General features: G+C 42.0%; 1 protein-coding gene across 1 annotated transcript in view; it reads left to right on the plus strand.

Annotated features, from left to right (window-relative positions):
* Positions 1-15653, plus strand: part of LOC117503379 (intestinal mucin-like protein) — a 74821-nt gene that overhangs the window by 16851 nt on the left and 42317 nt on the right. Inside the window, exons 7-13 of the mRNA XM_034162597.1 lie at positions 2171-2375; positions 4236-4399; positions 4485-4554; positions 7721-7848; positions 7957-7988; positions 8065-8233; positions 9455-9553. Of these exons, the coding sequence (XP_034018488.1) occupies positions 2171-2375; positions 4236-4399; positions 4485-4554; positions 7721-7848; positions 7957-7988; positions 8065-8233; positions 9455-9553 (867 nt within the window). The remainder of the gene's footprint in view (positions 1-2170; positions 2376-4235; positions 4400-4484; positions 4555-7720; positions 7849-7956; positions 7989-8064; positions 8234-9454; positions 9554-15653) is intronic.

The following is a 15653-nucleotide window of genomic DNA, read 5'->3' on the forward strand; positions in this document are numbered from 1 at the left end:
CTAAAAGCTGAAGCTTTGTCCTCATATTGATTAACTATATAAACAGAGAAGAAGTTTCAAGTTTAAAAAATGCAATCAAGAATTAAACCTTTGTGAAATTAGCAAATACATATCCTTAAAAAGAGTTGTGAAATACATCTGATCTTGTACCTGTTGTTGCTGCAACTTAGTTATAGGTTCAGGATAAGGATATAGATCTTAATAAACTTACTTGTATGCTTTTGTCAGCCGATCAGTGCAGTTTGACAGCTTCAATGCTTGATACAAGAAATATGTTTTCATATCTCAAAAACGTGATGTAATGGGCAAAACTAACACCAGATTCAGTGCTTCCAGATTACCCAAAATTCATTGAAAAACTTGATACAAGAAAAATCATGTTGACCAGTGTTATCATCTTTCTTTTATTTCAAAAGCGATCTCATCAAGGTCTAAAATAATTCTAAGAGAAAAAAAAAATAGAAGCTAAAATAAGGCTTAAGTGAGAATATCACTTTTGTTTTTCGAGTTGCAGAACGGCAAAATTTGAGTGGTAAAATTATCCTCTGGGGTTAAATGTCATTCACCCCTGCATGACATACTTCAGGATGTCAACAATAAAACCGTTTTGTTATGTGGTTTGAACAAACTAATAAATGTTATACACATGAACATGAAGACAAGAAGGGCTGTGGCAATTTGACTACAGTGACCTTGACCTTCATCCAAACGACTGACCTCTGGCTGCCTTAGCATGGGCAATTCTGGAATCCACCTGTGTGTCATATTTGTTCCAAATCAGGTGATCTTTTCCAAATTTATTATTTTTTCATGGAAATTTCAAGGCCAAACTTCAAGTTTTGATAGAAATCAGCAAAAGGACCTGGGAAGAGTAGACCCTATTATTGTCCTTTGGCAAATTTGACCTTACTGGGTAATTCTGGAACCCACCTCATTGGTGTGCCCCCTTTGGTGTAAATCGGAGTGAAAAACCTCTATTTTAAATTTGACCTCAATGATCTGCCCCAGTGTATGACCTTCGGTTGATTTGATGTAGACTGGGCAATATCGGAACCCACCGATATTTGTTTGCTAAGTTTTGGAATGAAAACAATAACTTTGACCTTTGGCCCCCAATTACCTTGACCTTCACCACAGCAAACCCTTTAGAGCAATTCTAGGGCTGACTGAAATCTACATATCACATTTGTTGGGAATCAGCTAAAGGAGTTGGGAGGGGATCAAACAGATAGATGTTGCTAAATTTTCACCTTTGACCACAATGACCCTGACTTCTGTCAAAACAAACCACTGAAGAGCAATTCTGGGGTCAAACTAACACCCATGCAACCCAAACACAAATGTTTCTCAAACTGTAGTATTGTAGTATGATACACGCTGTCCACAATGTCACCAGCATGAGAATTTACTAATAAAATGATAAAGCTCAATTATGTGCAAATATTACAATTCTCCCAGGCGCCCTTGGGCTCCAACTCCTGTGACAGAGTTAACGGCTCCCGCTACTGCTACATTGTTCAAAGCATGGCTGTTTGATGTCCATCAGGAGAGTTTATCTGAAGCCCGGCTACCACTGGCACCTGATTATGGATGTTTTTGACACACACAAATGAAAAGAAAAAAATACTCAAATACTCTATCAGTTTTTCATGAGTGTGGGTAACTTGGAGTGTGAGATTGTTGGACACATTGGGGCTGTGTCTGATATGTGGCAGTCACTGGACTGGACCATCCAGGAGCTGAGCCAGAAGGCGAGCCTTTCAGTTTTTGCTCCTGTCCTCACCTATGGTAATGAACTTTGCATAATGACAAGCGTTGAAAATTATATTCTCACTTTGGGTATTTGGGCTTACATTCTGGGACAGGATGAGAACCTGAAATGCCCAGGAGGAACTTGGAGTAGAGCTGTTGCTCTACTCCAAGTTTGGATGGTAAGTAGCCAGCTGAGGTGGTTCCAGCATCTGGTGAGGATGCTGTTGTTCCCATCATTTTTCTAGTTTGAAAGTTTAATCTTTGAAAACTCTGCCCTTATCAGAAAGAGTATGATACCTAAACCCAAGCCTAAACCACTTAAGTCCAACTAGCACACCTTATTAATTGGCTGCAATAAAAATAACTCCAACTGGAGACAATGGCCTGACTTTAGCCTGGTTCCTTTCTCCCTTTTCAGGAACCTGTGACAACTCCCAGACAAATGAATGTCGTTCTCCCAACGGTCAGGTGCAAAGCTGCTTTCAGTATGCTGGCGAGTGGCACGTCCCGGGTACAACGTGTGTGGTACCCCCAACTACTGCACCTCCACTGACCCCTGTGTCTTCAGCACCCCCAAAGACGACTGTGTGCAAACCCACCCTCTGTGATCTCCTCAGCAGCAGGTGAAGGGAAAGAGTAACAGTTTAAAGTCTTATAAACCCTTTGTAGACTTTTTAATACTGTTTTCTGGATGCCATATATGGTACTGGTATGGTAAGGAAACCTTGGGATAGGTCAGCACAACTTCATTGTAGCCTAATATGTACATGAGTTCAATGGTACAAATATTGCATTTGGTGAAAGATAGAACGTACTATTCAACGAGGCATTCCATCTTTCACCGAATGCAATATTCATGCCATTGAAAGAATGAAAAAACATTCATTGTTTTATATAACGGCTAATAGAGATCCTTGTCATTTGATATTTGATTAATTTATATACAACAGAAAAAGGACTTACAATTTGGTGTTTGTCACTGGTGCTTTGACGTCAACAGTTCAACACAAACTTTAAATAAGAGTCCAAAACTGTTCTTAGTCAACTTGCAAAAACAGTCAGAGTTCAAAAACAATTCTGACAATGTAGTCCATGATACCGTGCACTGATTTCATGTAGTCCAGCGAAAAATTGCATCAGAAATTTCTCCAGCTATTCAACCTAACAGCTCTTCATGCCTCTAGACAGCTTACGGCGTAGTGGATCTGTGTGTGTGTGTGTGTGTGTGTGTGTGTGTGTGTGTGTGTGTGTGTGTGTGTGTGTGTGTGTGTGTGTGTGTGTGTTAGAATAAACAGCACCGTCAATTAGCTTCTTCAAATTGTCGTCCGTCAGCAAAACAAACTTCGCCATGTTTAGCTAAACACAATACCACTTTTTAGCATACAATATTCGTACTATATGAAATGTGCTATTGCACGACCGACCACTGAGAGCGCTCACACTAATGGGGGGCGAGAATATTATTCATAGGATACATCTGGTTGTATGTAAATTCTCAGCCAATCAGGAAGTCAGTACTCACTACGTCATTAACATACCAATGCGCACGTGCCGAAAGGTGAACAATCACTGGCCACCACTTCAAAGAAATCAAACCTTTTTTTATGGAGTGATACGTTAATTTAAATAACTTTAATGTATCACCCCATAAAAGAAATTAAAACTTTTTTATGGAGTGATACATTAGTTTAAAGATTGAAAGGCACAAGAAGTCAGAAATCCAGAAAAAAGCTTAAATTGCTAAATTCTCTGCTTTTTGTAAGCAAGCACACAGTAAATTTTGCAGAGTAAAATTTACTCTGCTGTTATAACATTTGGTCCCAGTACAAATAGAGTTAAATATACTCTATCACAGTGCTAAATCAACTCTATCACAGTGTAAGATCAACTCTTATTCGAGTAGAAACACTTGATTTGACAAGACGGTAGAGCTGATTTCAACTGTGTAGGAAAAATATCTGGGATTATTCCAACATCACTGCACTCCAAAAGCACGAAGCTCGGCATTTTGATGCACAGAAAATAATCCAACTACTCACTTATGGTGTTGAATTGTTTCATAATTTAGACATCAAAAGCACCTATGGACATCATTTTAACCAGGTCTAAGAAACTTCAACAAGTTCGCCACAGCAGTAGCAAAAAGCATTGCAATCTGCAGAATAAAGAAAAATCTAAGTAATTAAAAAAGGCATCCAGAACAATAATTTAGGACACATACACAACTGACAGCTGAGCTTTGATGAACCACACTCTTGTACCTAGTAAAGTCAGAATACCATTTTTCATGATACGGTCCTTCCTATATGATGTCATAAAGATATGTTGGGCATAAGACTCAAAATTATGTATTTTCTTAGTGCACCTAGTGGGTGTGAAGGGCCACAGCACAGATCACCGGTCTCAGTGTAACCCTACAGAAGAAAGACCACAGCTAACAATTCCTGACACTGAGTCCTGTGTATCTGCTTTGTCTTCCATAGCCTGTTTGAACCATGCCATGCATTTGTACCCTATGAACCATTTGTAAATTCGTGCAAGATGAACCCTTGCAGTCCTGATTGCTCCAGCCTAGAGGCCTATGCCACTGAGTGCACCACTGCAGGCATCTGTATTGAATGGAGGAATGCCACCCATGGGCATTGTGGTGAGCTTTAAATCCAAAATCATCAGTTTAGATACAACAGTTATTGCTTCAAGTTCTTAAAAACACACATATCTCCATCTCTTAGAAATCAGCTGTCCAAATAACCAAGTGTACATGACCTGTGGACCAGATTTTGAACCAACATGTAATGACAGGTAATGTTGTATATGTCAAACATATAGGTCAACTCATCTGTGTTGCCATATATGTGTTGCCATTATGTTATTTAAATATGTGATTTCATTTTCTGAGGTTTTTGAAACTCATGTCAGGGTTGTACTTATGTTACTATTGGGAAAATACTGACAAACATGTTCCAGAGTCTTTCTAAATTGTATATATTTAATCCACTTGCAGTGTTGGGAAAGTGTAGGTACACGGACCCACAACAGGGGGCGCAAACGAACGGACAATGGAGTAGGTCAAATAACAACACTTTACTGTTGTGAATGTGCACAACAAATACAACCGATCACAACAATAGACAAGAGTCAATTCACAAAGGTGTTGTGTGGGCAGGCTCAAAGATAGGAGACACCTGTCCAAAGCAGAACCGGAACCACACGATTTCCTCCGCCACCAGACCCCGGGAATACTGGAGCCGCCAAGTCCCGAACTCCCAGGTGGCCACTGCCTCCGCGTGTCGGACCTGGTACTGCTGGCGAGGAACAAAAAGCAATTAAATGAGGGCGCGTTTGCACCCAGGAATCCGTACGGCAGGAAAGCTACCTCCACCTCTCGTTGGAAAAGTAGTCCACAATACAACGCACAAAGTCACAAAGAATACTGTCAAACAGTCAGCTGAGGTACGTTACCTTCCAGGTAGAACGATATCTCGGCAAAGAGGTGGAGATGACGTCTTGCTGATATACCGATGCTGATCAGATGAGTGGTGACAGCTGTCATAGGTGATGAGTGTCAGCTGTCTCCCCGGCTGCTCCTGTGAGGCGGCAGCGCCCTCTGGTGCCTGGAGCCTGCACTCCAGGCAGGGTGCCCTCTGGTGGTGGTGGGCCAGCAGTACCTCCTCTTCAGCGGCCCACACAACATGCAGTTCATAATTGGTAAATGCTGTCATTGTGGTGCAGCAGTGTTAAAGTTATTTTGTTAAAGTTCCAGTCTATATATAACACGGCAAAGCTCGGTCTATGGTACACGAAGGCACAAACCGGAAATGGTACAAAACAATCCGAAAATGGCACAAAATATCTGCCCATAGGGGAAAAAGCCACAAACCGGACAACATTCTGTAAAAAGCCACAAACCGGTGGTAGACGAAAAGTCTGAAGGACCTAAATGACATGGTGAGATGCTGAAGAGCTTTGCTTGTCATGTTTGCGACATATACATATTATATTGTGTAAATGGCTTGACACTAGCTTGGCATTAGTTGTGATCTCAAGGTGCTGATATTGCAACAAACATTAGCAGCTGAGTGCTTCCATTGTGAGAAACGGGATTTAAAATGCGCTTAAAAATACAAATGTATAATATGAGAGAGGGGAGCACCTTAAAGTAGTGATTCACCTTGGATTTAATCTTTCACCTATCTTGAAAACTTGCTTGCATCACATAATGCAGTGCTAACAGACATGAAGTAACATAAAGGGAACACATTAGCATGAAAACTCACTAATGTCACATAATGCAGTGCAAATGGACATCACACAACATGATGTTAACATTACTAGCTTCACATGGCTGCACTTAAAAACATACTAAGATTTAGAATTTTGCTTAGAAAAAGCTTCCTGTACATCTTCAGCTAATTTTTACATTACCAAAAAATGTGACAGTCTAATCATATTTGTTTTTGGTTTTTTGGTTTGTTTTGGGAGGGGGGGGGGGTTGTTTGTTTGTTTGTTTGTTCCGATGGTCGAACCTCGGATTCAGGAGGAGCAGTGTGGTTTTCATCCTGGTCGCAGCACACTGGACCAGCTCTACACGATCCATCGGGTGCTCGAGGGTTCATGGGAGTTCGCCCAACCAGTCCACATGTGTTTTGTGGATCTGGAGAAGGCGTTCGACCGTGTCCCTCGGGGCACCCTGTGGGGAGTGCTCCAGGAGTACGGGGTCCAGGGTCCTTTGCTAAGGGCTATCCGGTCTCTGTACGACTGCAGCAAGAGCTTGGTTCGCATTGCCGGTAGTAAGTCAAACCTCTTTCCAGTGCACGTTGGCCTCCGCCAGGGCTGCCCTTTGTCACCAGTTCTGTTCATTATTTTTATGGACAGAATTTCTAGGCGCAGCCAGGGTGTAGAGGGAGTCTGGTTTGGGAACCACAGAATCTCGTCTCTGCTGCTTGCGGACGATGTGGTTCTGTTGGCTTCGTCAAATCAGGACCTTCAGTGTGCACTGGGGCAGTTTGCAGCCGAGTGTGAAGCGTCCGGGATGAAAATCAGCACCTCCAAATCCGAGGCCATGGTTCTCGACCGGAAAAAGGTGCTTTGCCCTCTTCAGGTCGGTGGAGTGTCCTTGCCTCAAGTGGAGGAGTTTAAGTATCTCGGGGTCTTGTTCACGAGTGAGGGACGGATGGAGCGTGAGATCGATAGACAGATCGGTGCAGCATCTGCAGTGATGCGGTCGCTGTATTGGACCGTCGTGGTGAAGAGAGAGCTGAGTAGGGGAGCAAAGCTCTCGATTTACCGATCGATCTACGTTCCGATCCTCACCTATGGTCATGAGATTTGGCTCTAGACCGAAAGAACGAGATCGCGAGTACAAGCGGCCGAGATGAGTTTCCTCTGCAGGGTGGCTGGGCGCTCCCTTAGAGATAGGGTGAGGAGCTCGGTCACTCGGGAGGAGCTCGGAGTCGAGCTGCTGCCCCTCCACGTCGAAAGGAGTCAGTTGAGGTGGCTCGGGCATCTTTTCCGGATGCCCCTTGGATGCCTCGCTGGAGAGGTGTTCCGGGCACGTCCCATTGGGAGGAGGCCCCGGGGAAGACTCAGGACACGCTGGAGGGACTACATCTCTCGGCTGGCTTGGGAACGCCTTGGGGAGGAGCTGGGGGAGGTGTGTGTGGATTGGGAGGTCTGGGCGGCTTTGCTTGAGCTGCTGCCCCCGCGACCCCACTCCGGATAAAGTGGAAGAAAATGGATGGATGGATGTTTGTTTGTTTGATTGTTTAGTTTTTGACACACAGGTTTGTGCCTTAGAGAATTATGGTGTAGATTTACCTGAGATTGGCGCCAGAGTCTGAAAGTTTGTAAAATTCCTTGCTGTTTGTTTTCACCCTGAAAGCTCTGAATTTTTTTTTTTTACAACAATCACAATTAAAATCAATTTAAATAAAATTTACACACCACTGTAATAAATCTCTCCCATAAGGTACAACAAGCAGTTCCTGGCAATGGTTCAACAAACCAAAAGTGCATCCAGTGTGAAGGAGGGCTGCTTCTGTCCCAACGGCACAACTCTGTTCAACACAGTCTACAACAAATGTGTCGTAGCTTGTGGTAAGATGAAATACCAATAGCATGGAAATAGAATATCGAATAAAATTAGTTTACTTACAAAAACATCAATTCCTACAAATCAAGACACCACCTCATTCTCTTTGTTAGGTTGTGTTGGCCCTGACGGAAAACCAAAGGAGGTGAGCACCCCACTGTCAGTGATGTCTTCTTGAACATCAGCAAGGAACCAGCAGCTTGTGTTGTCTCTTTTTACAGCCTGATGACAAATGGACTGTTAACTGCAACAACTGCATTTGTGACAAAGACTCCCTGAGCACAGAGTGCGAGCCAATTAAATGTGGTCCACCACAACAGCCCACCTGTGATGAATCTGGGCAGCAGCTGGTGAACAAGACAGATGGCTGCTGCCAGAAACTGTCATGTGGTCAGTCACTACCTCATTAAGCCCGACATGATTCTGTCATTTTGGGTGATTTCATCACTCGTATATCATTATCTTATTCAACAATCAGTCAATCAACATTGCCCTCTAAAGCAGCCAGACGGTGTCCAAAGTGAAATACTGATTTCCTCTAATGTTACACTGCACCACTTTCTACATCGTAAACATTAGAAAAATGGTATCCCTTCAGAGTCCGTCCCCTACCGCTTCATTTTTATGTTTGAATTCATGCGGAAAATTATGTAACTTCGACAATTATATTGTGCAAAAATTCTGCAAAGTTCTGCAGGTCACACTGTTGCAACCTGCTTGATAGCACATGTAACTTGCTTTTAAACTTGCTTTCAAGTCCAAACATGTGCATATTCAGCCTGGTTTGAACATTTCAGAAATTCTTTAATTTCGGGCAACGATTCAGAAAAACATTCCAGAAATTTACCTCTGCTGAGCCATCTAATGTATGTGTGCAGCAGCAGATGTGTGTGTTCTGCACCGGTCTCCTCCAGCTGCACACACAATAAATATGTCCTCAGACTCCTGGCCCGAACAGAACAAGCAGTCTTGTTCGCCACATTCATCACTCTTCCATATTTATGGACCATGTGTTCCTAGACGATTTTTCAATCCCTGGACTTGTTTGCAATTAGCCAGGAAGTTAGCACCATAGGTCTTGTGAATCACCTTGAAATGCTGCTCCAAATAACCTTTCTTCAGAAAAGCCACATTTACAATGCAGATAAGACAGATGGATTTGCCATTTGAATAAACTAAAACAAATCCTCCTCCCACTAAGAATAAAAATAATAATTTGTTTTGTTCTCCTCCACCATAGAAGAAGAAGAAGAAGAGGAGGAGCTCTTCTTCTATGGCATTTAATAGCAGCTGGCATCCTTATTGGTGCATTGCTGCCACCTATCTTCTGCATCAGTCTGTTATAGCAGCACTAACTGCTTTTGAGTCCAGTGACAGATTTTCTTTTTTCATGCGATTGACTGGAACTCAGCCCGCATCTGACTGGCTGGTTGGACACGCCAGATATAAAGCATTCAAGATCTTTCAATACCTACAACTCATGAGCACTGTATTACAGTACTATTATCTTACAAATACAAGCAAACATTTACAGTGTTGGGATCATAGGCAGGTTTCAAGGCTATGATAAGAGTAACAACAGCTCATCATGGTATCTTCTTCCCTCAACAGAATGCAACACAAAGCTTTGCCCGTCTGCCCCCACCTGCCCACTCGGCTTCCGGGTCAGCATCACTAAGAATGGAACGTGCTGTCCAGTCTATGAGTGTGGTATGTGACTGCAGTACACCGTATAACTGTTGTACTCTGTGTCCTAACAAAATCTAGAGTAGCAACCATTGTTTACACACATTTCAATGTTTGATTCTTAATATGACTGCTAAAAAGACACTTAACCTATGTTAATCAAGTCCTTCCATCTGTAATTGGGTACTGGTCTTAGCTGGGGAAACAACCTGCAATGGACTGTTGTCCCATCTGGAGTGGGGGGGGGTGGTCATACACTCATCTCACACACATCATTATCGGGGGATAAGCACCTGCCAAATGGGCCTCAGTCCCTGTATAAATCAAATCAAATCAATTTTATTTATATAGTGCCAAGTCACAACAACAGTTGCCCCAAGGCACTCTATATTGCAAGGCAAAAGCCAGACAATAATTACAGGAAAACCCCAACGGTCAAAACGACCCCCTGTGAGCAAGCACTTGGCGACAGTGGGAAGGAAAAACTCCCTTTTAACAGGAAGAAACCTCCAGCAGAACCAGGCTCAGGAAGGGGCAGCCTTCTGCTGGGACTGGTTGGGGCTGAGGGGAGAGAATCAGGAAAAAGACATGCTGTGGAGGGGAGCAGAGATCAATCACTAATGATTAAATGCAGAGTGGTGCATACAGAGCAAAAAGAGAAAGAAACACTCAGTGCATCATGGGAACCCCCCAGCAGTCTAAGTGTATAGCAGCATAACTAAGGGATGGTTCAGGGTCACCTGATCCAGCCCTAACTATAAGCTTTAGCAAAAAGGAAAGTTTTAAGCCTAATCTTAAAAGTAGAGAGGGTGTCTGTCTCCCTGATCAGAATTGGAAGCTGGTTCCACAGGAGAGGAGCCTGAAAGCTGAAGGCTCTGCCTCCCATTCTACTCTTAAAAACCCTAGGAACTACAAGTAAGCCTGCAGTCTGAGAGCGAAGCGCTCTATTGGGGTGATATGGTACTAAGAGGTCCCTAAGATAAGATCAATCAATCAATCAATCAATTTTTTTTATATAGCGCCAAATCACAACAAACAGTTGCCCCAAGGCGCTTTATATTGTAAGGCAAGGCCATACAATAATTATGTAAAACCCCAACGGTCAAAACGACCCCCTGTGAGCAAGCACTTGGCTACAGTGGGAAGGAAAAACTCCCTTTTAACAGGAAGAAACCTCCAGCAGAACCAGGCTCAGGGAGGGGCAGTCTTCTGCTGGGACTGGTTGGGGCTGAGGGAAAAAAACCAGGAAAAAGACATGCCGTGAAGGGGGGCAGAGATCGATCACTAATGATTAAATGCAGAGTGATGCATACGGAGCAAAAAGAGAAAGAAACAGTGCATCATGGGAACCCCCCCACAATCTACGTCTAAAGCAGCATAACCAAGGGATGGTCCAGGGTCACCTGATCCAGCCCTAACTATAAGCTTTAGCAAAAAGGAAAGTTTTAAGCCTAATCTTAAAAGTAGAGAGGGTGTCTGTCTCCCTGATCTGAATTGGGAGCTGGTTCCACAGGAGAGATGGGACCTGATTATTCAAAACCTTATAAGTAAGAAGAAGAATTTTAAATTCTATTCTAGAATTAACAGGAAGCCAATGAAGAGAGGCCAATATGGGTGAGATATGCTCTCTCCTTCTAGTCCCCGTCAGTACTCGAGCTGCAGCATTTTGAATTAACTGAAGGCTTTTCAGGGAAGTTTTAGGACAACCTGATAATAATGAATTACAATAGTCCAGCCTAGAGGAAATAAATGCATGAATTAGTTTTTCAGCATCACTCTGAGACAAGACCTTTCTAATTTTAGAGATATTGCGTAAATGCAAAAAAGCAGTCCTACATATTTGTTTAATATGCGCATTGAAGGACATATCCTGATCAAAAATGACTCCAAGATTTCTCACAGTATTACTAGAGGTCAGGGTAATGCCATCCAGAGTAAGGATCTGGTTAGACACCATGTTTCTAAGATTTGTGGGGCCAAGTACAATAACTTCAGTTTTATCTGAATTTAAAAGCAGGAAATTAGAGGTCATCCATGTCTTTATGTCTGTAAGACATTCCTGCAGTTTAACTAACTGGTGTGTGTACTCTGGCTTCATGGATAGATAAAGCTGGGTATCATCTGCGTAACAATGAAAATTTAAGCAATGCTTTCTAATAATACTGCCTAAGGGAAGCATGTATAAAGTGAATAAAATTGTTCCTAGCACAGAACCTTGTGGAACGCCATATATAGCACCTATGTACTTGATTCTTGTAATACTTTTTAAAAATTTTAATTTAATTTTTAATTTTAGTTGAAGCTTATTGGAATATTGTGAAATGTTCAAAACTCATCTAAAATGGGTGGCGTGATCATGAGCAACACCATCATGACAAGTAAAGAAGCATGCCACATTTTCACATAACAGTTAAGACAGACTTCCGGTCGGGACTCGATGATAGCGGCAGCGTAAAAACATTGCTCCCGGACTTTTAAGTTGGGTGAAGCCCTGAGTGGTGAATTTTGCCGTGTAATCCCTAAAATATCAAGGCATAAATGGGCTTTTGATAATGACAAGAGGAAAGACGAAAAAATCTTCTAGAATCACTGAGATACACACGGACGAAGAAGAGCGGGGTAAGCTAACACCAGAGCTAACCGAGCTAACAGAGGTACATGCGGAGGAGGAACGGGCAGTGCACAGGTACCCCGAACCCAGGAAAATGTCAGAGCTGGAGACTGTTCTGCGTGAAATTAGGGAATTTCGCCGTGAAACAGTGGAAAATCTGAAAGATATCAGGGCAGAAATAAAAACGGCCAATAGCAGAATTGATGAAGCGGAAAGACGTATTGAAGGGACTGAGGACCGAGTCCAGTGCATTGAGCAAGCGACATGTGAGCTGATCAAGATCCAGAGAAGGCTGGAGGAGCGGTTGGTGGACCAGGATGGACAGGGCAGACGCAAAAATATACGTCTGCACAACATCAGAGAACGGGCTGCGGAGAGCGCGGAGTCAGTGTGCACATTCGTGGAAACTTTACTCCGGGAAAAACACCGACATTTGCACTCCGAGTGGAGAGAGCACACAGAGCACTTGGACCACGTCCCCCCACAGATGCCCCTCCACGCTCGATTATTGTGAAGCTGTCAAGTTACAAATGTAAAGAGGAAATTATAAATAAGGCGTGGGGAATGAGAGGCTTCATGTTTGAGGAGCAACGGGTGTACGTGGATCATGATTATGCACCCGAAGTCATGAAAAGGAGAAAGGAATACGCTGAAGCAAAGCGAGCGCTGAGAGAGAAAAAAAATCAGATTCCAGACGCCCTTTCCCACGAAGCTTCGCGTTTTCTATGAAGATGAAACTCGCTTGTATACCACGGCAGCAGAGGCAACTAAGGATATGGTGGCGAGGGGTCTCCAGGTCCGGATCATCAGACCTGTGGATGACCCCCTGGAGAGGCTGTCTCGTCTGATGTGGCGCTCTGTTCGAGGAGGGGACAAACCGGACCAGGCAGCATCTTTGGGATATAAGGAGAAACTGCAAGCCTTCAACTACAGAAGAGCGGGGGAAGAGGACCAGTAAGCCACTGGACCAATAGGACCTTCTCTCATCAAGACAACAGTGTGGTGTTATGGAAATTATGTTGAAAATGACTGTGTATTTGTTTACAACAGAGAGGGAGCCTTCCTCTATTTAGTTAATTTATCAGTCGGGGAGTTTATGTTTATTTTAAAGTGGACAAAAAGTGGGAGGAATGAACAGGGCCAAATATGGTCACAAGGGCCCCCTACCCTACGGGGTTAGGGGTTATCCCTCAGAGCTGGTACTTTGCTCTACAAAGGTCTCCTTTTGGACCTCATGTTTGGAAGTCTTGAGTATATTTAGTTCAAAGTTGTTCTTCTGTATTCATTACTGTTCCAAATGTTTGTTTTATGTAGCACATAGGGTGAAAGGAATAACAATATTTACATTATGTAACACAGAATGGCATCACAGAGTACTCATATAAAAGTAGCCTCATACAATGTTAATGGTCTCCTCAGTCCAATCAGGAGGGGCAAGGTGTTGAGCAAGATGAAAAAAGAGGGTGTAGAAGTGCTATATTTACAGGAGACCCATATGACTGATAAAGAACATGAAAAACTCAAGAGAAATGGATATAATCAGGAATTTTCATCTTCATATCAGTCAGGGCATAGAAGAGGGGTTTGTACATTAATATCCAATAGAATAAGTTTCGAAATGCTTAAAACTATAAAGGATAAGGAATGTCGATATGTAATAGTTATAGGTAGACTAGAGGGAGTTCTGGTTACATTGCTCAATATCTATGCCCCCCCAGGCTCGGACTGGAGTTTCTTCAAACTCCTCTTTGAGCTGGTGATAACTGAGAGTGAAGGAGTGTTAATAGGGGGAGGTGATCTAAATCAGCGTCTTAATTTGAATTTAGATTCGACAGGGAAAACCCAACAGACCACTACTGGTAAAAGAATTTTTAAATTATTGTCAGAACATGGGATTTTAGATATATGGCGGGACCTAAAGCCACTCAAAAAAGATTACACCTATTATTCAGCTCCTCATGCTCTGTATTTACGAATCGATTATTTTTTAATTAACTCAAAAGATTGTTATAGAGTAAAAGAATGTTATATGGGGGTTATGGACCTATCGGATCATTGCCCAATATTTTTAAAAATATTCACATGGACTGAAAAGAAAACAACAGTATGGAGACTAAATTCAAGTTTGCTCAATGGTCAGATGAAAGAGGAAATTGAGAGGAATATTTGCGAATATATTAAAGAAAACGATAACGGTGAAGTGTCTCCACCTATACTATGGGACGCATGCAAGGTGGTATTGAGCTGATAGCAAAATCTGCTCACATAAAAAGAATGAGACAAGCCGAACTAAAACAATTACAAGCAGATTTGGAAAAAAGAAAGAGAGCATAAAAACAAAGTTGATGATAAACTAATGAAGAATTAAAGATAATACGGGCAAAAATTAATGACATTTTCTCTCAAGAAATCCAGAAAAAAATGATTTACACAAAGCAAAGATATTATGAGGTGGGGAGTAAATCTACAAAATTACTTTCATATAAACTTAAAAAGCAACAGACATTAAGACAAATTTCTAAGATGAAAGACCCTAAAACAAAGCAAATGGTATACAAAACAGAGGATATACATAGATGTTTTGAAGATTATTATGCCAAGTTGTATGTACAAACAGAAAATAATAATGAATCTCAAATAGACACGTACTTAGACAAGTTACATTTGCCACAAATAACAGAGGAGCAGAATAAGAAATTAATTGCTCTAATAACGGTGGAAGAAATCAATTCAGCCATATCTAGACTTAAATCTGACACCAGTCCTGGTGCAGATGGTTATGGCTCCAAACGGTATAAAGTATACAGGAAAACTTTAATCCCTTTATTACAAAAAACTTTCAATTGGATTTTACAGGGTGGGACAATTCCAGATTCTTGGAGGGAAGCAATCATTTCCGTTATTGCAAAAGAGGGTAAGGACGTAACAAATTGCTCTAGCTACCGACCTATTAGTGTACTTAATGTGGATTATAGAATTTTTACAGCAATTTTAGCTCGAAGAATGGAGGACATATTACCAGATATTATCAGTTTAGAACAGACTGGATTTATAAAGCAAAGGCAAACACATGACAATATTCGCCGTACATTACTTATTATGAAACACATCAAAGAAAGAAACCTGGAGGCCGCCATACTGGGAACGGATGCAGAAAAAGCATTTGATTCCGTTAAGTGGGAATTTTTATTTAGAGTAATGAAAAAATTTAATTTTCATGATGGTTATATTGAGACTGTTCGATCTCTGTATGTGGACCCAGTAGCAAGGATCAAAGTCAATGGTAGTCTGTCAAAGGTAATCAAATTAGAGATGGGTTGTCGTCAAGGCTGCTCAATCAGTCCGTTATTATTTGATATTTTTTTGGAACCACTAAGCCAGAGGATAAAACAGTGTGTCAATATCAAGGGAATAACCGTATCAGGAATAGAGCAGAAATTAGCGTTGTTCGCAGATGATGTCTTGATTTACCTGGAGAACCCAAGCTCATCACTACCAGTCCTGATGTCATTC

Source organism: Thalassophryne amazonica, chromosome 2, assembly GCF_902500255.1.
Source record: "Thalassophryne amazonica chromosome 2, fThaAma1.1, whole genome shotgun sequence".
Taxonomy (NCBI): Eukaryota; Metazoa; Chordata; class Actinopteri; order Batrachoidiformes; family Batrachoididae; genus Thalassophryne; species Thalassophryne amazonica.